Source organism: Astatotilapia calliptera, chromosome 10 (genome assembly GCF_964374335.1).
Source record: "Astatotilapia calliptera chromosome 10, fAstCal68.1, whole genome shotgun sequence".
NCBI classification, from domain to species: Eukaryota; Metazoa; Chordata; class Actinopteri; order Cichliformes; family Cichlidae; genus Astatotilapia; species Astatotilapia calliptera.
This window is the reverse complement of record NC_137431.1, coordinates 3916913-3940510: the sequence shown is the minus strand read 5'-3', so window position 1 is coordinate 3940510 and position 23598 is coordinate 3916913. Positions and strand designations below refer to the sequence as shown.

The 23598-nt window shown below is 41.2% G+C and overlaps 1 protein-coding gene across 2 annotated transcripts in view; it reads left to right on the top strand.

Moving 5' to 3' along the window:
• Nucleotides 1–1137: 1137 nt before the first annotated feature.
• Nucleotides 1138–23598, top strand: part of mark4a (MAP/microtubule affinity-regulating kinase 4a) — a 34108-nt gene continuing 11647 nt past the window's right edge. For both annotated transcript variants that reach the window (XM_026181062.2, XM_026181067.2), the window contains exons 1-13: nucleotides 1138–1769; nucleotides 4147–4344; nucleotides 5731–5784; nucleotides 9564–9612; nucleotides 9862–9927; nucleotides 16874–16944; nucleotides 17038–17094; nucleotides 17525–17761; nucleotides 21413–21532; nucleotides 21615–21714; nucleotides 21818–21927; nucleotides 22618–22804; nucleotides 23065–23276. In XM_026181062.2, coding sequence (XP_026036847.1) covers nucleotides 1716–1769; nucleotides 4147–4344; nucleotides 5731–5784; nucleotides 9564–9612; nucleotides 9862–9927; nucleotides 16874–16944; nucleotides 17038–17094; nucleotides 17525–17761; nucleotides 21413–21532; nucleotides 21615–21714; nucleotides 21818–21927; nucleotides 22618–22804; nucleotides 23065–23276 — 1515 coding nt within the window. In that variant the 5' untranslated portion in view covers nucleotides 1138–1715. The remainder of the gene's footprint in view (nucleotides 1770–4146; nucleotides 4345–5730; nucleotides 5785–9563; nucleotides 9613–9861; nucleotides 9928–16873; nucleotides 16945–17037; nucleotides 17095–17524; nucleotides 17762–21412; nucleotides 21533–21614; nucleotides 21715–21817; nucleotides 21928–22617; nucleotides 22805–23064; nucleotides 23277–23598) is intronic.

The following is a 23598-nucleotide window of genomic DNA, read 5'->3' as shown; positions in this document are numbered from 1 at the left end:
GTTACAATTTCAAAACAGTTTTCCACCCATTATGTTAAGTTTCAGGGGATTTCATTACATTATACACAAAGGGATTCACGTTTTAACTCTGTGATGCCTCTGCCTTTTAAGGCATTCGCTCTAACAGAGAGAAGAGCCTCAGCTCCCACAGCAAACACTATCTCTCTCCCTGTGCAGGCCCCAGCCAGACACCAGGTCTTATAAAGGCAGAGAACCGCTTTATGAATCACTGTTTTGGATGGAGAAGCCTTGCACTTCGGCCATCTTTGGATAGTTTATGCTCATTTACGCACAAAACTACGCTGGTATAACCGGTAGTGGGTTATGTTGTGCTGGACCTGTCAGCATCTTTGATGTGGCGCATCTAAGTCGCATCAAACGCAATACGGTTAGACAGCTCAGGCAGGAAGTTAGGAAATTGAGTTTCCAAAATAAAATGGTGAAGTTGGTCGATGTGTGGAGCGCTTCGGTCTGACCCCCAGTTAGCACAACGAGAGGGTGATACTTCTACGGCCTGCTTTATTATTGGTTAATTTGTAGCTACATTAATGCTCTTTATGGAGACCGATTAAGATACACACGTGAAAATAAAAAAGGTTTAAAATGAATTAACCACTCATTGAAACTCTGAGTAAAAACAACATCCAGGTGCCAGAAGAAAGCAAAAAGAAAAATGTAAATATGTAACAACATGTTTTAGGGAATCATCGGCCTCCGCCTGACCCAAGCAACCTCTTTTATCGTCATCATTGTTATTTTAATCTCACCATCATTAACATTAGGAGGAGATAATTGTTTGGAAACGATACACAATATGAGAGCATTACTGCATTATAGCATATGTTCCTTATGTTGATGCTGTTTTGTGTGTTCCTTTACATAAAGACACAACACAAAGGTATTTAATGGAGCGTAACAACTGACCACAATATAGGTTTAGTGTGCATTCAGATTAAAGCCCCCGGAGGGAGGGGCCCTGGTTCTTACCCTCATACACAAAGGCTGAAAGTGATCACCTGATAGATCAGATAATAGATATTTGAGTCGTTTTGTCTCGAACATCAAACATAACTTTCATATTGTCAGTCCCCCAAACCGACCGGAAGTCTCGTCCCTGTGTCTTCTTCCTGACTTTACGGTGGTGCGCATCTCACCGACCTGGAATACCGATTTCCGAACATTTCGGCCTTTTCCCTCCGCTGCACCGTAAAGCCGCGTTTTCGTGCTGCGGCTTGCATTGGCGTTGTGGGGTTAAGGACGGGCTCTGTCGGTCGGTATTATGACAGAGGGAGATGACACACATCCAGAGGGAGCTGTGTTTGTTTTGTATGGCGAAATGAGGATGAGGCAGGGGGTGGAGAGTCGCCACAGAGACGCTGGGTTCCGTCCAAACATCACCGCATTTTAGCACTTCTTCAGTGCTCGGGATTTGCGTTACACGGCATCTGCTGCACCGCTCATTTTTTCCCTTTCTTGACAGTGCATGGTGGAACATGCAGCTTGTTTGAGGACACCCCCCTTCCACATACCCATTGCTGCCATGATAGGCAGAGGTCTCCTCTCGACCGTGGCTCGGCCGGTTGGAGAAGAGGCAGATTGATTTGGGACGGTGGGTCATATCTGCGGATGTTATTCCGTCTGTGGAGCCTGTAAATCTCATCCGCGCGCGCACACCGTGATTCTTACTCAGGGAAAAAAAGGAGAAAGAAAACAACATGTCTTCTCGATCTGCATTACCGTCTGGAAACGACAGGAGTAGTGGAGACCATGTAAGTGCAATTCCAGTCTGCAGCCTGTGTTTGTGTGCCTGCAGACGATAGATCGTGCATCCCTTAAAAAAAGAAGAAAAAAAGATATCTGCATATGTGTGGCTTTGGGCAGTTTGTGGTTTTATTCATTGTGCTGGTGGTTGAGGGGAGGGGGGTCGTAGATGGTGATGTTTTTCCCGTTTGAGGCTCTGCTGTCCTGATATTGGACGGATATTTAAACAGAGCAGGCTCTTTGAAAAAAAAAAGGCTAACCTTGGGTGTCTGTGCAGGGAAAGAGCTGATGGCAGGCAAATAGCCCGGAATGAGTCCATCCGCATACGATAACGCTCAGCGGATATGCGCAGAAAGCCTGAAGACCAGCCGTCACCTCTTATTATAAGGCTTGGAGAGATAGTGATGTCACATTATACTCCTTGCTGCTGCTGCTGCTGCTGCTGCTGTGTGTGTGTGTGTGTGTGTGTGTGTGTGTGTGTGTGTGTGTGTGTGTGTGTGTGTGTGTGTGTGTGTGTGTGTGTGTGTGTGTGTTCCCTAGAAATTGGATGGGTGGGACGAGAGCAGCACAAGAGGCCAAAATAAACGTAGAGAGAATATCTGGACTGTTCGGCTGAAGCCAGGGGATTACTGCGTAAAATGATGTGCAGTCCATTGCTGCGCAGCCTACAAAGCGATCAACCCCAGAGCCAGTGGGTGTCAGACAGCGCCATACATTGTATGCTGTGGAAAACAGAAACGGCCTGCAGAAAAGAAGCAAGCTGACACCGAACAGGTTCTGCATATGTGGAATCCATCCATCTAATATCTAAATGGGCGCATGACTGATTTATGTTGCATTATGTCATTTCATTGCCCTCAACACTTTTGCACCCCCTCCCCCCACCCCAACCCCATCTGTTTGTTAGCAGAGCTTTCAGCACAGAAGGATGGGTAAGCCAATAGATGTGTGGATGTGTGTGTGTGTGGAAGTGAATGTGCAGGAGTGTGTGACTTTACGAGGTGTATGATTGATTGTGAATGGAGATTCATCTATTAGAAGTGATCTGGAGCTGTTACTGTTGCATCTCGATTATACGATGATGACAGATGAGTGGATGGAGCGGATGAAGCGGTGTCTTGCCATATTGGCAGTCACAGGTGAGGCTTGGCTTGATGTGCAACGAACAGCGCAGGGGGATTAATGCACTCGCTTGCTCGCCACGCATGCATGTTTGTGCTGCCCGTGGTATTGGTTGGAGATGTTTGATTGTGGAGTTTGGATCCCGACTGGCACCAAGGTGGGGCATAGGAACATGACTGGAAGCAAGAGAAGGAATAACGGAAGGTGGGGGTTAAGGCTATGAGTGGTTGTGTTTGCGTGTGAAACTAAGAGCAAGATGACATGCTGGGGGGGAATGGAAGTGTGATGCCTCAGGGCCCAGGGCTGGCCAGGGACCACTGTGTCGGCATCTGCTCCCTATTTTTTTGTTTTTGTGTTGTTGTTTTTTTACTTCTTCCTCTTACAAACAGTGAAAGGTGATACCTCTTTATTGCCCCACTCACTACCACCTGTTCTTATGTTTCCCTCTTTAATATCTTCCCTTTGTTTGTCACATGACAAGTAGCTGTTTCATACTGTGCTGCATCAGGCTTTGCTTGTGTGATTGCATGTTGTCGTTTTCCGCTTGAAAATTATCTGTGACTCAAGCTTGAGACTATCAGAACTGCACAGCAATGCTCTAAAGTGTTGGGGTCCAGGATCAACTGTTTACAGGGTTGTGAAAGCTTCAGGGCCACCACATATTCTAGCAACAGCGTTACCTGTATCCCCTGTCAAAATGGATGAAGACATCTCTCAGCAGTGAAGTAGCAGACCTCTGAAGAAGATGATGCTGAGCCCAAAATGGAAACAGTATGTTGTGTTGGAATACAGCTGTTAGCCCAGGAACGAGGGACATGTAGTCACATGCAGATCAGCTCCAGGTTGTTGCTCTTTGTCATTACGGGTCAAACATCTGTTGGAATGATTATGGGATATGGCACCAACTTGTCATTATGAGCTTAGCAGTATTTGATATACAAAGCTGGGTTGGTTATTGTAAGTGTTGTCACCAATGTGTTTTTTGTCACTTACACAGTATGTGTTACACTGTGCAGCGATCAATGTGACAAACACTTTAGCTACTAAAAGAGAGAGGTGTCTTATTGTTTGGAGACAGAGTTTATGAGTAGCTTGAAGAGGCTGCAGGCACTAACTAATGCATGCTATTTTACTTCTGGAGGCCCATCAGTCGTTTGAGGTTGTAGATCATCCTTTAAGTCCTTTTCCAGCCTGCTGCTGCTGCTCTGTGTGATATTGCTGTTGGCACAGTGACCTAACCTCTTCCCCTTCATTTTCCTCCAGCATGTGTCACTGGGGGCCAGCCGCTCAGATAAGGCCACCAGCCAGTCCAGCCGCTCTCTGGGTGCCCGGTGCAGGAACTCGATTGCCTCTTGCTCTGACGAACAGCCGCACATAGGCAACTACCGCCTGCTCAAGACCATCGGCAAAGGAAACTTTGCCAAGGTCAAGCTGGCCCGCCACATTTTGACGGGCAGGGAGGTGAGTTACAAGAGAAACAGACATCAAAGGTGGGAGTGAGTGATGGATATAACTGTAAAAAATGAAAGCTAACACTTGGCCGATGTGCTGGTGTCCTTAATATTATCTTAAGAATCCAGTAGTATGTCTTCATGAGAGCCCTCCTTTTAATTATATTTTCTAAAAAGTAAATTTTCCTTGCCTCCTAATTAGTCCTTCTCTAAAATGTATTTGTGTACTTTTCTTTGAGCCAGCTATTTTAACACAAATAGATTGACTTATCTTCTGTATCTTTAATGCTGAGCTTCAAGCTCCATATTTTATTCTTGGACTCAAGTAGAATTTCTTTGGATGACTCAAAGTTCAAAATAGTCCATATATACTGCATGTGCCTCAGCGAAGTCCTTCAGTTTAAGCCACCTTTCTTCTCATCGGCTGCCACTCACAAACAGAGAGGAGGGGCTAATGTGCTCACAAGGCGTTAGTTGTGGATACAGTGGACTCATTATATTAAACTATAGCCATGTTTAACATGAGCATGCACCACTGCAATACTACATGTATGACAGGAAATAAGGAAACACATACGAGGTCCTTTTAAGGGAAACTGGGAAACTATGAAGTGAAATTATTTCAAACTGTGGGTAAAAACAACCTAATCTAAACACACGACTAAATAATTGCATTACGTCTAATAAGATAAGAGTTAACAAGTTTTTCAATTCAGTTCCATTTTATTTATACAGCAACAACAGTCACCTCAAGGCGCTTTATATTGTAAGGTAGACCCTAAAATAATACATACAGAGAAAAACCCAACAATCATATGACCTCCTATGAGCAAGCACTTTGGCGACAGTGGGAAGGAAAAACTCCCTTTTAACAGGAAGAAACCTCCGGCAGAACCATGCTCAGGGAGGGGCGGGGCCATCTGCTGCGACCGGTTGGGGTGAGAGAAGGAAGACAGGATAAAGACATGCTGTGGAAGAGAGACAGAGAATAATAACTTTTAATACATGTTTTTATAATTTGTAGTACATGTTTTCTTTATGACACTTTATGATTAATTATGTATTTAACAAAGCTCGGAAAGAACTTTCATCATCTACTTAGCAGCGCCTGGTTTAGCAGCACCAGTTCTAGTCAGTAGGGATTAAATCCGCTCAAATTCGCGTGACAACAGCTTGTGGAAGTAAATGTTCCGAGTGGCCTCAGTCCATGTTTACTTGCTGTAGAAGACGATTTAAATATGCCTCTCAAAATGAGATTTTTCTGCATTTCTTGAGTGCTGAGAAAAGAATTCTTAGATATGAGTCAGTTATATCAGTAGGAAAGGCTTCACAGCATCATATAAGAGTGGTGCTATCTTTTTTTCACTCATCAAAAATTCCTTGATGTCTCTTCCAGGTTGCAATAAAAATCATTGACAAAACTCAGTTGAACCCAACCAGCCTACAAAAGGTGAGTTTTTCCTTTTGATACTAATGAGACGAGGGAATATATGTGTTATGTGCTCAGGTACAAAATAGAAACGCACACTGGTTTGATGTTATTTGTCTTCATAAGCAGAAACAAAGCATTCAAGTGAGGTGGATTCTGTTGGGGGTTTAGAGGCTGGTCAGGTTTGTCCTCAGCTGCTTCCACCCTCTCACAAGGGACAGGAATGAGACAGCATCTGATAGAGAGAGGGCTCATGGGATGTGATGCTGTTTGACAGGTGCTAGGGACTGGATGGGAGTGAGAGGAGACCTCTGTTCCAGAGATCAACTCTTGTCTCTCTCCGGGCTAATCACCGGCCTGAGAGGGACTGAGTTATTTCATAAACCACAGTCACGCAACCTATACCTTCTTAGATTGCCATGAAAAGCTTGTTTCTATGCATAACAAAGAAAACAGAAGATTTTGTAGCAGTTCAGAGGTGGACTGGAACAAAATCAGCTGTCCTTGGTGTCTGTCGGGTGCATGGCACAGTCTGGTTTCTTGTTCCTGCTGGGCAGAATGTTGAGATGTGAGTCTGAACTGTAGATACTTGTATGGCTTGTTATACATGGATGTCTGGTATAGATGGAGCAGGAGCTGGGTTTATAGACACTTGGAGCTGGAGACATGGATTGAAGATTTCATTATTTTATTAATTAAAAGCTGTTGTGTCTCAAAATGTGCGCCTCATGTAGCTGTGTGATGTAGAAAAATAAAATGTCTATAGAAGCTCAGAAAATGCATGTGACATGTGCTGCATCCTATAATATCCACATAATGCCAAAGTCTCAACATCACAACATGCACAAGCTCCTCTGCCTGTGCACAAGACGTGAACAGACCAGGGAAAATCAAATCAGGGGCGAAATAATCCAGTTTTATTTGTGTGTAGTATGTGTGTGATTTCATTTGACTGAAGACATCTGCATGTCTGGCTTGATGCAGTCAACAAGACACTACTTCTATAGGATAGGACCCCTTGTTTACATTAATGTGGAGGGTAACACCATTGCAAAAATGTCCTGGAAGATTTTGATCACTGACTTCCTGCAATCCTCATTCTTAAAATCATATTTCTGGTGCTTATTTCATGGCATCCGGTTCAGGAGCTGTAATCCTAACTTCCATGTCATGCCATCTTCCTGGGTGCACCTTTTTTTGGATTGGATTGTGGGAGACGAGAGAGGTGAAGGAATTTTCACCAATTAGGGAGAAAACTCAACACCTGGCCACTGGTTATAGTTTTTCACATACCTGTGGGCTAGTGAAAGTCCTTAGATTTAAACACACAAAAGAGGCCATATTAACACAATGTGGATGGTTTTGTAGAGATTAGTTGAAAGATAACAAAGTCCGAACTTAAGCATGTTAATTCAGGCAGAATACAAAAGCTAACAGTGACATCCCACATCATTGACACCTTTGTATGTATGTAACTGGTCAATCTCGTTTAGATATTCGAGCTGCTTCAACCTGTCCGCACTTGCTACAGGTGCGTGCCACTTTGCAGCTCACCACCATTCCAGTTCCTCTTGTTCTGGCTATTTCTGACTTCATCAGTGCCATCCATCGTCTACTTTACAATGCTATGGGGTCTTATTGCTCTCCCTGCCTTCCATACATGTGCATAGAATTGGTGGAGAGGCCACAGAACAGAGCCTTGCCGCCAAATATAAATTGCTGCAGATGGAAGTAATTGTCTTCTCTTTATACGACAGTCCTGTCTGAAATGAAGTGTGTGTTAAAGACACATCACATCCAAGCAGAAATTTCTATTTCAGCGCGTTTCTGCTCTGTCCTAGCTACGGCCAGGAAGCTTATAACCACTGTTCACATGCATCCTGACATAGACCTGCTGTTTCTTTGCAGTGTTGGGGGTTTGTTTATTGTTTTGATGGATCTGACTCTTCTCAGCCTCGTTGTGATGAGCAAGGAATTAATGGGATGGCCTGGATGATAAGACACTTAAGCGCTACGCATCCCAAGATTCCCTCTAGCACAGCTGGAGAAGCTGGGAAGGAGCTTGGTCTTAATACCTAGGTTGCTATGGCAACAGTGATATTGGGGCACTGCTGAAGGAATTGAATGGAGAAGGAGGAGGAGGAGGAGGGGATGGAGGGAGATGTGGGAAAGGGGAGTGAGAAAAAAAAGAATAGAATTGCTTATCGCACCATCGTTTTTTTCTTCTTCCTTTTTTTTGTAGTTGACATCATGGAAGAGAGTTGCCACCAACTGCCTTTTGTTATGACAGTGGTACTGTTACTGTATGTTCATGGAACTGGGAGAGCTGGCATCAATTTTAAAGCCCCTGACTGAAGTGTACAAATATGTGCCTCACAGTATCACAGACAGGAGGGGGGGTCAGAGTAGATGTTGGTCTGAATTTGGCTCCATTCATCACACTGCTGTGTGGGCTTTGCTTGCTCTTAAAATGAAAATCATTTTATTATCAGGATTGTTATACATTTGTCTGCTCCTCTTTGGTTTTTTGTGGTAAAATGAATTGCACATTACTGTACTATAAAGACGAATGACTATATGTGTACTCTGTTCACGTCAGAAGAGATGCATTACAAGATAAGTTATAAATTCTTTGTTATAAAAGCGTTGTGGGCATTATAGGGCACACCGTTATTTACATCACAGACTGTACATGTACTGTACAAAAGGGCTATAATTTCCAATTTTGAAAAGTGAGGCAATTTTTTTCATGCCACTGACCAGCTGGGCAGCACCTCTGTTTTATAAAGGGTTTCTGGTTGCATAGATGCTGAGTTCTCAGTAAACACATTTCTAACGCTCACACTCATTGCCTGTTGCTTTAAAGCTAACTCCTGCCTGTTTGTGATTACCTAGATAACCCATCAATGTATTCACTACCAGGTAATATGTCAGTCAACAGTTCTACAGTATCTTGCAATCCTCATTTGTAGTTGCTTCACTTGCTCCCCGTTTGTTGAGAAAGGTTTGTCTCGGGCTCTCCTGACAATGATGTTACTTAAAATTTTCTGGAACCTTTAAACTGGCGAATTGTCAAGGCAAGTGCTCGCAAGCACTGGATGCTGCCCTTCGACAGACTTACTAAATCTGCATGTGAAACGAAATCGTGGTTTTAGGTAAGGGTCATTAAGATGTATGCAGCTAATATTGCACACTTTAGGGAGAGCCTCACCTTCATAACATACAGTATTAGATTAAAAAAAAAATTTGTTAATGTGAATCATGATGAGCTACTTTAGAGATGTCCAAGAATAAAGTGTATGGCTGGAAATGAGCATGATATGTATATGTATATACAAAGAGCAACATGCAATGGACAAATGTGAGCCCCTAACTGGAATTTATCTTTAAAAAGTTCTAAATTGTGCAATTAGAAAATGACAGATTTGTTATTTTAATTTAAAAGTGAATTAAATGAAATGGAGAAAATAGTTTACATGAAGTGTTTAACTGTGCTCAGTTTCTACTGACATTTCAACTATTTTAGTATTCAGTGTCACATGTGGGAATTAACAGCAACATGCTTCAAATGAGAAGCTCAGCCTACTTATAATTGCTTGACATTTTCATGGTTCTCTGGGATCATAAAACTTCTGGGAAACTCTAGTTTAACTGACATGGATCTCTACAAAGTGAATGCAGAAATGCCCTCTCCACCACTGTATAGAGACTGGTTCCATAGTTGAAACCAGTTCTCCTGAGCACCTAATTCCACTGAGGTTTTATTTATCATGAAATGTAAATTTTGTTTCTTCTTCCAGCTTTTTCGGGAGGTACGGATAATGAAAGGCTTAAATCACCCAAACATAGGTAAGTTAATGTACACATTACCATACTTTGTCACAAGGTGTGGGCGCAGCCAGTAGTAAAAAGGTTTGAGCTCTTAAGCAGTCACTGACTGAAGTGCAGAGTGACATCTCACATGTATCAATACCTCCCATTGCACTAATGACTTTCCTCCATATTAAGAGAGCCAGACAGATACCTGTGCATTTTTTATAACATTAACAGCTTTTGTTTTGTGTTTTGATGTTGATCTGGTTCTGTTTTGGGCTACAGTGCAGCTTTTCGAGGTGATTGAGACGGATAAGACCCTTTACCTAGTCATGGAATATGCCAGTGGAGGTAGGTACATCAACCATCATGTCCAGGAAAGCTATGATGGAGCCCAAATGATGTATAGGGTTGCAGATTTGGCATCTAAGCTCCAAAATGAAAACTGTTTGTGAGAGCACTATGTGGCTGATTTTACAGATGCGGTCTTTCTTTAGGATGTGCAATAAAACAAAATAAAAGTGGTACAATTTTTTAAAAACACTGATTCCTTTTTTCATCCATATCCACAGAACAGGTTAAAAAAGGGTTCAGTTTAATATTAGCTTAATAAGATTGATTTTCACTCTCATGTAAATAGAGGAAATATATATATATATATATATATATATATATATATATATATATATATATATATATATAGTGGAAGCAGCCAGTTAGCCTTATTTAGCAGATGGAATTGAAAGAATACCCTGGTTTTCCTTCTTATTTGACTTCATGTATCTAATATATGCACAAAAAAGGGATTTTTCTCAAAGATATAATCAATGGCTGGTATGTTCTACAGAGCCAGAGTGGCTCTTTCCCCTTTCTAGTATTTACACAAAGCTAAGCTAGCTTTCTGTGTGTCTGTTTGGCTAGTCACACAGGGTGTGTGTTAGCTAACGGTACAGAGGCTGTATTTCCCAGGAAAGACAGAATGTGAAACAACTTTACGCAGAGACAGAAAAATGTGTAACAATGAAAGGGCAGGAGAGGAAGAAGAGAGAATATTTTTAAAGATAAGGAGTGCTCAGTGACATTTTATAGACTGGAAACTTGAAGCTAGCTGCTAACTGTGGTGAGGTTTATAGTAATGTACCATATTGGACTGGAGCAGCTAGTGTTCATGGTCAATGTTAGGTTATATCGCAGGTATCAGACATCAAATTCAATTTAAGATGAGAATGTTGATTAGATTCATTGACCGTAATCATCCTTGATAGCTCATGTAATATCAATAACTTATGTCTTGTTGATTCAGGTGTGTCAGTAGTGTAGGGTGACCATATTTTGATTTCCAAAAAGAGGACATTTGGCCCAGTCATGAAGAATTTTAATAATACTGTTTGTTTAAAGAAAATTTTAACATATTTAAAAGATGCCTTCTTTGTGCGATTAATGAATGGTGAAATAGAAAATGTCATATAGGCTTTTACAAGTCAACAAATGCAAAAAAAATAACTTAAAAACCTCTGGAATTAAATAATGTTACAGAAATAATGTCTCATCTGTATAAGAAAAATTATAGTGAGGTACCAGGGAGGTATTGTGCAATGGTTTCTGCTGTCTCATTTGGCGTTTCTAACCTCAGTTAATTTTGTTTGCACGCCACCATTCTTCCAGTCAAAGTATGATTGGGAATATTTTCCCTGTTCCATGGTTACTTAAGTCGGAGAAATGCCACCGTACTGGATTTCATTAAGAGCTTCAAGAGTGACTTCCACTGAATGTAGCAGTATCACACCATTGACAATAGCTTCAGTCTTGGTGCGGGCACTGCTGAACTTTTTAGGTTTTAGGTTTTTTTTTAGCAACACACTAGTGCAATCCATGGATCTGTAGCTATTATGATGCTTCATAGTATGAAATGTCAGTGCGCCTTCTTTTATACTTCAAGTACATTTCAGAGCTTTTACTTTTTCACTTTTTAAGTTCAATTGCTACTTTAACTTTACAAGTATTTGTACTTCTACTTAATTGAGGAATATTTATACTTTTTCCATCTGTGAGAACTGCTTTCATGCCTTATGAGTCTGAAAACAATAGCTTCCTGGTTTGCTTTAATATTATGTGGCGCGCTACATCCACACAGTTGTTGTTTTCTTGCTTGCGCACAACCAATTTTACAAACATGAAAGCCGATAATACATTTTCACAATAGAAAGAGTAAATCATAACCTTGTGTTTTGGCAATGTTATGTTGTATTTTTGATAAAAATGTTGTTGGGATGTAGTTGAAGTTGGTCATTGAGAAATATCAATAGCAAGACTGAGATCTGTCAGACTCAGTTAATTGATCCATTATAGAAACACAGTGTCAACGGGTTTAAGTCCTTCCAAACACTCATTCACTTCGGCTGGATTTGTTCTTCACTATTTGAAAAATCGCTTTGACGTTGTCTCTCATCATTCAGAGAATTTATGTACACTACATATGTAAAAATATGTACAAAATAATCAATAGCTCCTGGGGTATTTCCAGTGCCTGGTAGACACTCTCTGCATTGGTGTCATATTAAAAGAAAATAAATTCCTGACTAGAAAAATGTCGCTACATGCAGAAATTCAATGAAAGTGCATGTTTGCTTATGTTTAGTTATGATTAAAGACACCCTGCACTTCCGAGTTTTCAGCTAGAATTTGCTATTAATCGAATCGCTCTTAATGAGCAAGGCAGTTGCAGGAGGCTGGACTTTGGTGGGAGAACCAGAGAAGTCCAACCATAATGGGAAAAACACTAGATAAAAGAGGACAAAAACACCTTCACATTAAAAAATATTTTATATAAGTATAATAAAAAGAAAGAAAGAAAGAAAGCATTTTTTTCTGGTTATTTATTTACAGTGGATGGCATCATCACACTGTGGCAGGAAAACACCAGAAAAAAAAAAAAAAATTGTTTATAAACTTAAACTACTGGGCCTGGGTTTCTGCGTTTTCAGTATCCTCTCCCATTATAATGATAATAATTATTATTATCAAATTTGCAAAAATTTGTCGTTACATTCCCATCCTGATATAGAGACGCGCATAAAAAAAGTTAGGCTGAAGAAGGAGAATAATAAAAATAAGTCTGACTTATTAATATCTAATGTGCCTCAGTGTTTCAGTGTTCTGACATACTCAACAGTAAATCTGACTAATAATAGTGTGCCTTCATGCTGATGCACTGGCACACCCAATAAGAATAATACATCTGATGAGCAATAAATAATGTGCCTCAATGCTATTGCATTAACACCCTCAAAAAATTGAAAACAGATGTTATTCTTAGGGTGAGAAAGTCTGTTCCACTCTCATCTCCACAGTATCTTATGAGACCCAGTTGTCAGTTAGCTTACCTTAGCAGAACAAAGCAGCCTATTCTATAAGGCTGTAACCTTATACGTATAGTACAAATGGCAGTGTTGTCGATCTTGAACTCAAAAGAAATGAAAGGAAACGTTCCTTCTGTAACAAAGCTAATTTAAAGAAGCCTAAATAACATCTAAATAACCAAAACTACAGTATCACATCTTTTAATCTAAAATTGTGAAATATAATAATTTTGGTGGGCGATTGAACTCAAGTGATAGCTGTCCAGAAATGCATATGTCATGTTCAGGCACTATGACATATTGGAATATAGTGTGCCTAAACCTTTTTATGGCTATATGTGATAGACAGACTCTTTAAAAAGATGGCTGTGGGCTATGCGCTAATAGCTGCTCTGTATTTAAAGTTAATAGCATATGGGACCTCAACATAAATAAGTGAGCAGCCTCAGTGCAGTAATAATGTTGCTTTTAAACAGACTTTAGACACATTAATACCCGCCAGCACACGTATCTGTACACTATCCCTTTCCTGTTTGCGTCCATTGGTTTCTATTTGTGTCAATTTCTCGTCACCAATCCCATTTTTCTGTGTTGTGTCTGAGACCATATCATTTTTTTACTGTGACCTTGGCGAATGTCAGAGGCATTGTGGGGTTTTGTTTTGTTTTTTTTACAAGCCTTTAAGTCAGGGGGTAAAAAACAAGTATTACGGAGTCGTAGTGGTGTAAAATGCCTGTGAAGGCCATAATATGCTTTTTCCTGCAGCATGTTTAAGAGTACATAATAGTGCACAAACACGATAGTATTAAAACAACAGCTAAGCTACTGTAGAGAAATATTAGTGGTCAGACTTGGGTTATGTTTTTCAGTATTTTTATGATGCATATTTACAGATTTACAGCTAGTTTTTCGAGCAGATATAGGAAAGCAGATGTGGAGTCCTGTGAAAAACCCATGATAAACCCCATGATTCAGTAGCTTGTAGAATCAATTTTTGCTGCAATAATTCTCATGAATCATTGTCTGCAGGACTTTTTTATAAATCTCTTACATGTTTGTGGAGGATTTTTGGTGCACGCTTCTTAAAAATGTTGGATTTTTTCAGGCATTTCAGTCAGGTTGTGATCTGAACTTTGAGCCATTGCAACATTTTGAATCTTTTGTAGATTTTCTGCTTGAGATCATTATTCTGTTGCATGACTCACTTTTAACGTTAACTGTCAGACAAACTGACCTTTGACTCTAAAATTCTGGCATTCAGAGGATTTCGTGGTTGACTTGGTGACTGCAAGTTGTTCAGGTCCTGTGGCTGCAGAACAAGCACAGATCATCAACCCTCCACCATCAGGCTTAACAGCTGATGCAGTGTGTTTTTGCTGATATGCTGTTTGGTTTTCTCCAAATGTAGCGACAGGCCAAACATCTTCACTTTGGTCTCATCTGTACAAAGGACATTGTTCCAGAAGTCCTATGGTCTTTTTATAATAAAGAGGCTTTCTCTTGCCAACCCTTCCAAACAAGCCATGCGTTCATTCTTTTTGGGACTGAACTTTAACATTTAAAATGCTAACTGAGTCCTGTAGAATCTGTTGGTCTTGTTTTTCACATTTCTCTCAGCCTTGTACTGTCTAACACTGGTGGGGAATTTGCTGGGGCATGCACTCCTGGGAAAAGGGGTAGATGATATAAATTCAAAATGATATCACAGTATGTCAATAAAATATATGATCAGATTTTTTTTTTTTTTTTTACAATATTGAAAGAAAACGGTGAACATTTTTGTTGCTTGCATCTAGCAATCCATTTTCCATCCTTTCCCTGCTGACATTGATTACATAATTACTCATTTTAAGTGTAAATCTACTGAAATACTGCAGCAGGAGCAATGTAATAGTAGTAACATAGTATTATTGCCTGTGACACAGCATAAGTCAAATGGAAGTGTAAAAGTGGTGTTTCCAATAGAAATGAAGCTTATGCGTTCAGTAAGGAAGCTCTGTAGTCACACATCTGTCTGCTTCCCAGGTGTTTGGTGGCTAATCTAAGCATTGCATCACTTCCACTTTCCCACGCTTTCAAGCTCATTGCAGCAGCTGTGGTCCAGTCCAATCATCTTTCTGCCTGCCTTCTTCAGCCGAATCAGCCTCCGCTCTGCTTACTTTAAATCTCACCGATCGTTCTCCCTCGCAGAGGCCTTCATGCAATTCACCTTTCTTGCCATCTCTGCATCTCCCATGTTACTCAGACTCTATCAAAGCATCCATCTTCATTTCCACCACCAGCGTGTAGACTCCAGGGAACGGGGCCCTAATCCCTGTCACCGCTGGGATTTCATCAGTCTAATCGGCAAATAGCTTCATTGAATTCTGTGCATCAATAAAGCACGTTCAGTTCCGTCAAATGATTTTTCCTTAGTAAAATGTGTAAAAAATGATAAAATAACTGCTTAACACTTAACAAGTAAACCCTGTAACTCCTCAGGAGTTGCTTAATTTTGTCACCTAATAGAACTGACAAGTATTGTCTGCCAGCTGATGTTGTATCCTCGGTCAAGCTTTTTAACAATTTGCATAAAGCCCTGTTTTTCCTCCATCTCACCGCATCAGTAATTTCCATCCACTGTTTGCTCTTCCTGTCGTATGGGGCGCACCTAGAGAGTGCTCCAGGGACGCTCAGTGGAGTCATATGTTTACTTTGGGTGACACATCACCAGCTGCTAGTATTTCCTCCTTCATAGCCTGGTTGTACTTTATGGTGTGTTTTTGCCTCAAGTGGTAAAATATGTTTGTTTTTTTCCACTGCAGGGACAGTTTTCTTGGATATTTTGCCAAGTACTGTGCTTTCTTTCAGATTTGTTGAAGTAGCTCCTTTTTTTAGGTATTAAAAAGATATTCCCAGATTTACCTTGTTACCATGCACACTACTGAAGATATACACATGGTGTTAACTATAGCAATGATATCACGATGTGGCATTTTTATATCACGTAAAAAGTGGCCAAACCTTCTGCTTTCATAGATGTGGTCACACACAAAAGAGCTTAGAAAGTATTAAAACTGAATGTTTTGATTGTTTTGAGGATTAAGCAGTTTGTTATGTTATTTCATTATATGTTAGAAGGCGTCAGGAGGTATTCTGTCTCTAAAAAAGGGAAGTGAGATAATTGTGATATTGAAGTAGGGTGCAGAAAAGACTTTTATCAAGTTTTTATGGCCCACATAACCAGACCTGTATGGCTTCAGTAGTTATGGATGTTCCTTCGTGTTGTTAGTAGTTGGAGGCTGCCATAGATGGCAGCCATGTGAATACAGGTCACACAAGCAAATGGGAACGCCTAACAGAAATATTAAATACATTTCAGTGAATTTGTGTCAGTTTGACCATGAAACAAGACACGTATATGCATTTTATATTTTAAAATATCTTTGAGAAATATCCAGTCATTGTTACAGACAGCCATCTTTTTAGGAGGATGTGCTAATTTTAGCCACTTTAAGCTAATGTGCATACCAGGCCTATTAGTACTGTAGCATCGCAACGCCTCAGCATACAGAAGGAAGTATTATTTAGTCTTTCCAAAGTTGTAGTCTGGTCTTATCAAACAAGATAAACCTTAAAACTATTCTCACATGGATTTTCATCACCTTCGGATGGAGCCAAGGTCGCTGCTACCCTCTTCTGTTATGCCTCAGTCGTTCATTTCCTAAAATATCAAACTGTTCCTTTGGTCTGCATGTATTATTTGTTTATTATATGTTTTCATGCAATTACATGATTTGTGGATATTAAAATTAACTTACAGTGCTTGCATCTTATTAAATATTAAAAGCTGCTGATGTGATTAAAATTGACTGTGTACGTCAGCAGTGTTTACTTAGCTAACAGCATAAAGCTTCTGGCTTTGTTACCTGACTGATGTGCTGATATGCTCCTCACAGGTGAAGTTTTTGACTACCTCGTGTCTCATGGGAGAATGAAGGAAGTTGAAGCAAGAGCCAAATTTCGACAAGTATGAATACGTTACCTCTCGGTGTCAACGTTACACCAGTTGTTGCATTTTCTTGTCGGTACTTTAAGGGTGTCTGTCTTTCTATGTCCACAGATTGTTTCTGCTGTCCACTACTGCCACACGAAGAACATTGTCCATAGAGATTTGAAGGTGAGGAACCTCAGAGGAATGTCTGGGGCAACTTTCAGAGGGGGATTAAGGCTAGTCTAGGACTAGAAAATTTATTTCACTGACAGATTACCCTGAACTCAAAGTTGTAATCTCTGACAAGTCTTAATCTATGTCTCTGTAAAGGGTTTTTAATCACACTGATGAGTGTATGGGAGGGTAGAATGTGCAAATGCACAGTGGGCACAGTGACATATATACACTATAAGTCATGCCCAGTTGAACTTGTGCATTAGTGGATAACACACAAGTGCAACTTCCCTCTCCTTGTTTGCACTCTTTGTATTCAGTACAACTTTATTCTCATTGTACTCTCTTTTCTCTCCCATCCATCTTTCCTGTTCTTCCTTGTCCTTTCCATCCTGCTGTCCGTCTCTGCTTCCTCCTCTGCGTGAATGGATGTGTGAGTCAGGCAGAGAACCTCCTGCTGGATGCCGATGCCAACATCAAGATTGCCGACTTCGGCTTCAGCAATGAGTTCACCCTGGGCAACAAGCTGGACACGTTCTGTGGCTCACCGCCCTATGCTGCGCCTGAGCTTTTCCAAGGAAAGAAGTATGACGGGCCTGAGGTAGACGTCTGGAGTCTGGGAGTCATCCTCTACACGCTGGTCAGCGGCTCGCTGCCCTTTGATGGGCAGAATCTGAAGGCAAGTGGAAGGCTGGAGGAAACTATCCGTCTGTTTGTCTGTCTGGGGATACTTGAGTTTTCCTTGGTGGTTTATTGTAGCAGCAATAGGTTTTCATGCATTAGTACACGACAACATTAAAATCACTGATTTATTCAATAGCTTTGATCTTCTAGTTACCAGTGTTGGGACTAACGCGTTATTAAGTAACGCGTTACAGTAACTACGTTATTATTGTGGTAACGCGCACGGTAACTAGTTATTATGCCAAAATCAGGAACGCGTTAATCGTTACTGGGATTTAGATAGGCTCGTTATTCGTTACTTCGTGTGGTGGCTGTCGCGGAGCTTCCACAGATTCAGTAACATTAGCAAGTGGTGGAGGCCAGCAGGTGGATGAGGGAAAGGGGACGCAGGAGGAGGAGAGACCCGAGGCGGCCGCCGGTCCGAGTGTCAGGTGAACTGAACTTCAGGTAAGAAGTTATGACCTGCAGTCTATCTGGGTCAGATATAAACCAAGTTTAGGTGGAGTTTATTTTCGTTGTGCTGACTTTTTACAGTCAGTTACAATAACTCGTACTGCGCACTAGCTAGCTTGACAGAGTTTATATACAGCTGGGCGGGTGCTATGATGTTACTGATGTTGAACTTTATTTTATTCATAAGGTTAGTTAGTAGAGTTGCCAACCATCCCGTAAAAAAACAGAATCGTCTCGTATCCAGGGAAAATATCATGCGTTTCGTATTGAGGTGAAAAGGAACAGTTTGTCCCAGACTTCAGCTAGAATGGAAAAAGACACAAAGCTGGAGTTATTCTGTCTTTACGCTGCACAGCTGCCTCTTCTTCTCTCATTCTCTCACCCTCCCTCTCCTGTTTCTACTTCAGTCATGAAACTGATCAATGATCAGCTGATCGGCTCTCTTGTTTGTTTATCGCTCACTTTGCGCCAGAAAGAGGAAACCAGCGGAGGTCGCGTTAAACAACAGCAGCATGTTTAAGCTTGATCAGCTGTTGTTAGAATTTATTTAATATTAATTTCTAGTATCAGCTGATGTTTGCTGGAGCCACAGCTGTAACGCTGCTGGTCATGATGTCGGTTTGGTTATCTGGTGAGAGGGAAACATGAAGATAAAACCAGGAGATGTCCTTACTGAATCATCAGAGCTGAACAGGTGATGGAGAAACAGGTTTACCTTTTAGGTGACATGAATGAGTTGAAGGGAAGTTATGAACTGTTTCTGAGAGACAAATAACACCAGGATCCTTTTTTAGGTAGCTGACAGCTGGTAACTGTGCAGGGGCGGGTCTAGCAAAGTGTTGCCAGGGGGGCCGGTAGGGCATTAACAGGGAAAGGGGGGCACAAAGAAATACTTTTCTTTCTTATTCTCATTTAAAATGTCTAGCTTTTAAAAAAATAATTATCTGAATCTTCCTACAAACGATTGATAGATTGATGCATATATACCATCAACACAGTGAACATCACTGTCACAATAGCGTTTGTTTTCATTCAAAGGCTTTATGATTTTCCTATAATGGTGTATGCAGCTCATCTGCAGTCTGGTGTTACCTACATCTTCCTATTCAGAAGGCAGAATTTCCGAGTTCTGAGTACAATCGAAAGCACCACGACTGCAGTTTTCGTGTTGGATGTAAAAAGCGCACGTGACGCTGTGATGTAGGCTAGAGTCATGGCGGCGGTCAACGACGGTCCAGGCGTGGGATTTCTCTCGTGGAAATATGCACATTATCTTTTCCTTTCTGTTGGTAGGTGGCACAGTGCACTGTGGCAAGTAAACAAGCTAGAAGACTGGCAATCTTGCTGGGTATCCAGTTATGGAAGCAACATTAACAAGAGAATTCTGAGTAAAAACAAAGTTACTTTCCCTAGTAACTAGTTACTTTGAAAGTAACAAGTAACTTGAAGTAACTGAGTTACTTTTGATAGAAGTAACTAGTAATGTAACTAAGTTACTAATTTAAAGTAACTTACCCAACACTGCTAGTTACAATGCAATGTTGGGCTGGGAAACCTTGCATCACAGCATTTATGTGAAAGTAACTTTGACTAGTACCACCCACCTAAATGGGTAGGAAGTGGGTTATTTGCAGACCAAACAGCCCTCCTGGCACTTCCAAATCCCACACCACCTCCCATACCTCAAACATAACTCAAAAACAGGACAATTAGCTGCTGACTGAACATGCAATATCCTCTGATTCAAATTTGGCCAAGCATCCTCTGAATGCACCAAATAATCCTGAACCACAGATGCTTGTTTGGAGGATCCACAAAGGATGCCCAAGTAGCATTCCAGTGCCAGAAACCAAAGGACTCCCGCAGAGGTCCTGTATCCATCCCCTGACATGTCAGAGGTTTTGGCAGCACAAGGCACACCAGTCAGCCGTGTTGTGGCTGATTGGTGCATGTTTATTAAAATGTAGACAGTGTGGGTGGCACATACATATCAGACATAAATGCCAAAACAGTCAAAATGCATTTAATTACAAAAGTTAGGATTGATTAGGAAGCCATCAAACTACTGAACTGATAGGATTTAAAATGGTGGTGTATTCAGGCCATATTTAATCAGCTAATAGACAAATATAAATGTTGCCATTCAGCTACTGAGGCCTCTAAAAACTGTTGCATGCTGTAAAATGCTGACAACTGTTGTAGATATCTGGTCTGTCCATCATGCAGCAAGTGGAGCGCTGTACTCTGTGCAGTTTCCACATTGCAGCAACAACAAGCACACGATTATCTTTCTTGCGTTTTGCATTTCAGACGTTTTCTAATTTCTCTAAGTGATAAAAATAAAAGAATCATAAATGTTAAAACAAATGTGCATATTTGCTTATGCTGACATTATGTTCTGGAGATGTCACACATGATTTCAACAGGCCTTCACCTTGTAGTTTGCATCCAAATATGATGTCACATTTGACCTCTGACCTCACCAATTCCATTTCTATTTCCATTTCATTAAAATACTGCCCAGACAGAGAGCTGCCTTGGCGGAGGTTTGGGCTCTCAGAGTGCTTCTTGTTGGTGATGCATTTCTCAGAAAGCAGGCTAGTTATTTAATATGTCCAAAAATATGTACATACTGCTAAAATTAAAAAGAGTTTGAACAATAGTACAAAGTTGCTGAGTTCAAGACTGCTGTTCAAAATTCTTCTCATTTATGTGATTTTATCTACTGTTTCATTTAGTGTATGTTTGCAGATTTTAGCCGTTCACAGCCATTACCGTTTCAGCAACATCTTTTTTGACATACCATAATGCCTGGAGAATCAAAGTAAACAGCTGTCAGAGGAAAGGATGTGGCAAATGTAGCTAGACTTTCGGCAGCATGGAAGGACTCCATTCAGATGGTTTGTACACTAAGGCATCATCATCAGTCTTCTGTTTGTAATATCATTACTCCGTGCAGTCGGCCATGCTGAATAAAAAATGAAGAATAGAACGTTTATCTCAAATTTAATAGTTGGCAATGAATGAATGCCTCCCTCCTCCCAGAGCTCCACTAAAGGAATGGTAGAGACCGATGTATATTTCATTTGTCACATATGTCACTATTGGTAATGAACATGAATGACCTGGTCTTGTTCTTCTCGTATTATGCTGAAGGAAATATGGAAAAACATGTATTTGATGTGGCCAACAGGAACTGAGGGAGCGCGTGCTGAGGGGAAAGTACCGCGTGCCCTTCTATATGTCCACAGACTGTGAAGGCATCCTTCGCCGATTCCTGGTGCTCAATCCCGCCAAACGCTGCACACTTGAGGTGAGCGTCGCACAATTAACAGAGCAGACGTGTTGTGAAATTCCCGCTAATGTGAAGCTCTTCTGTCTTTCCGCTTCTACAGCAAGTCATGAAGGACAAGTGGATAAATGCAGGGTACGAGGGGGATGAACTGAAGCCTCATATAGAACCTGTTGAGGACTACAGTGATCCAGCTCGCATCGGTGAGTCAGTGGGCTGTCAGCCTGTCCACTGAGCTCTATGTAATTAGGATACAAGGTCATCTGTGTTTTCTTACCTTCATCTTTGTTTATTTTTTTGGTTCAGAGGTTATGGTCGGGATGGGCTTCACTCCAGAGGAAATCAAGGACTCTCTGCTTAATCAAAAATATAACGAGGTCACCGCTACCTACCTACTGCTTGGCCGCAAAGGCGATGTGAGTTCTGTAGATGTATCTTACCTGTATTATTTATTTATGCATATTTGACTATAAGGTACATTAACCTTTTCCACACAGCGCTTCAGTGCTTTATCTACCTTCCATCTTCACACATAACCAGTTTAGAATCAACAGTTTACCTTTGAACTTGAGGATGAAGTTTCTGGTTTAAACGCACACAGAGAACATGCACACTGGATGCAAGACACTGGACCAAGAACCTTTGGACTGTGAGGAAACAGTGCTAACCACTGCACCGCCTTTCCAGCCAGTACGGTGGTGCAGATGTTAGTGCTGGATCAGCAGAAATTGGAATCGTTTGCATCAGTGTTTAAGTTTGCCTAGTTTAGAATAGTATGATGCCTTTACCAGGCTTGTAGATAAACAACATAAAGCCAGATAGCCACACATTCTACTTAGCTCAGTCAATGTTGCAGTGCATATCGATGCAGACCGTATCTGGCAAGGATCAATGGGTCCAATGGGACAAAATTAATATTATTTAATTGTTTGTTGTGTGTTTTCAAAAATCTCTTTTTTCATATCTCTTCTCAGAGCCCTTATTCCAAATTCTGACTCCAATCTTTGTGTCTGAAATCACTACATACCATCTCCTTATCTCTTCAAACCCTCTGCACTGTCACACTTTCTAATATCATTCTGTCCAATATCACTGGGACATTATAGGACGGCAGTGACGCCCGCACTGCTAGTAGCCTGTCTCTGGCGAGGGTACGACCCAGCCCTATCACCAACGGGACCAACAAGCACTCCTCAGCCACTGGCTCCTCCTCCTCCTCCACCTCTTCGTCACATAGCAAGACTCAGCGTAGTGCCTCCACCTACCACAGGCAGCGACGACACAGTGACTTCTGTGAGTCTCTTTTCTAAACTCTTTCTGAGCTGTGATGAAATCTGGAACCACGAACTTCCTCCTTGTCCAGTGACCACAAACTGTCATTGGGTCTCGGCTGATATGACAAGGAAGGTTTTCTAATTGGCAGTTATTCAAATGAGGGTCTTATTTAGGTCTGTGAGCACTGTTGTGACAGCTCTGCTTTCACCCAGTCATCCACAGAATATTCCTTATATGAATTCCTATGTGTCTGTGCTCTGCTGTCCTCCACAACAAAGGCGGGCCCTCCATGCCCGTCATGCACCCCAAGCGGAGCCCAACCAGCACGGGCGACCGAGAACTGCGGGAGGGAAGGATGCCTCCGCGCAAGGCTAGCTGCAGTGTGATGGGGAGCCGCAGCCTGCCTCCCTCTAGTCCAATGGTTAGCAGTGCCAACAACCCCAACAAGTCTGAAATCCCAGACCGTCGCAAAGACATGACTGCCACCACGGTAAGTGACACATTTACTCTTCAAGAAGCAGAAAGCTGGGCATCGAACCAAGAGCATAGGTTTTACTGCAAGAATCGGAAAGTTGGTCTTCACTACTCCTCAGCAAGTATAGTTTTACTACTGTTAGCACTCACATAAGTAGTCATTAAGGTTGTATAGCTTCTTAGACAAGTTAAAAAAACACAAACCTTGTGCTGTGTATAGTCAGAAGGACATATATATGTCTATATGTATATATATGTATAGATGTGTATATATAATGGAAAATAAGGAAAGGCCTAAAATAATTATTTACATAATCGCGAAGCTATGGCTTTTTTAT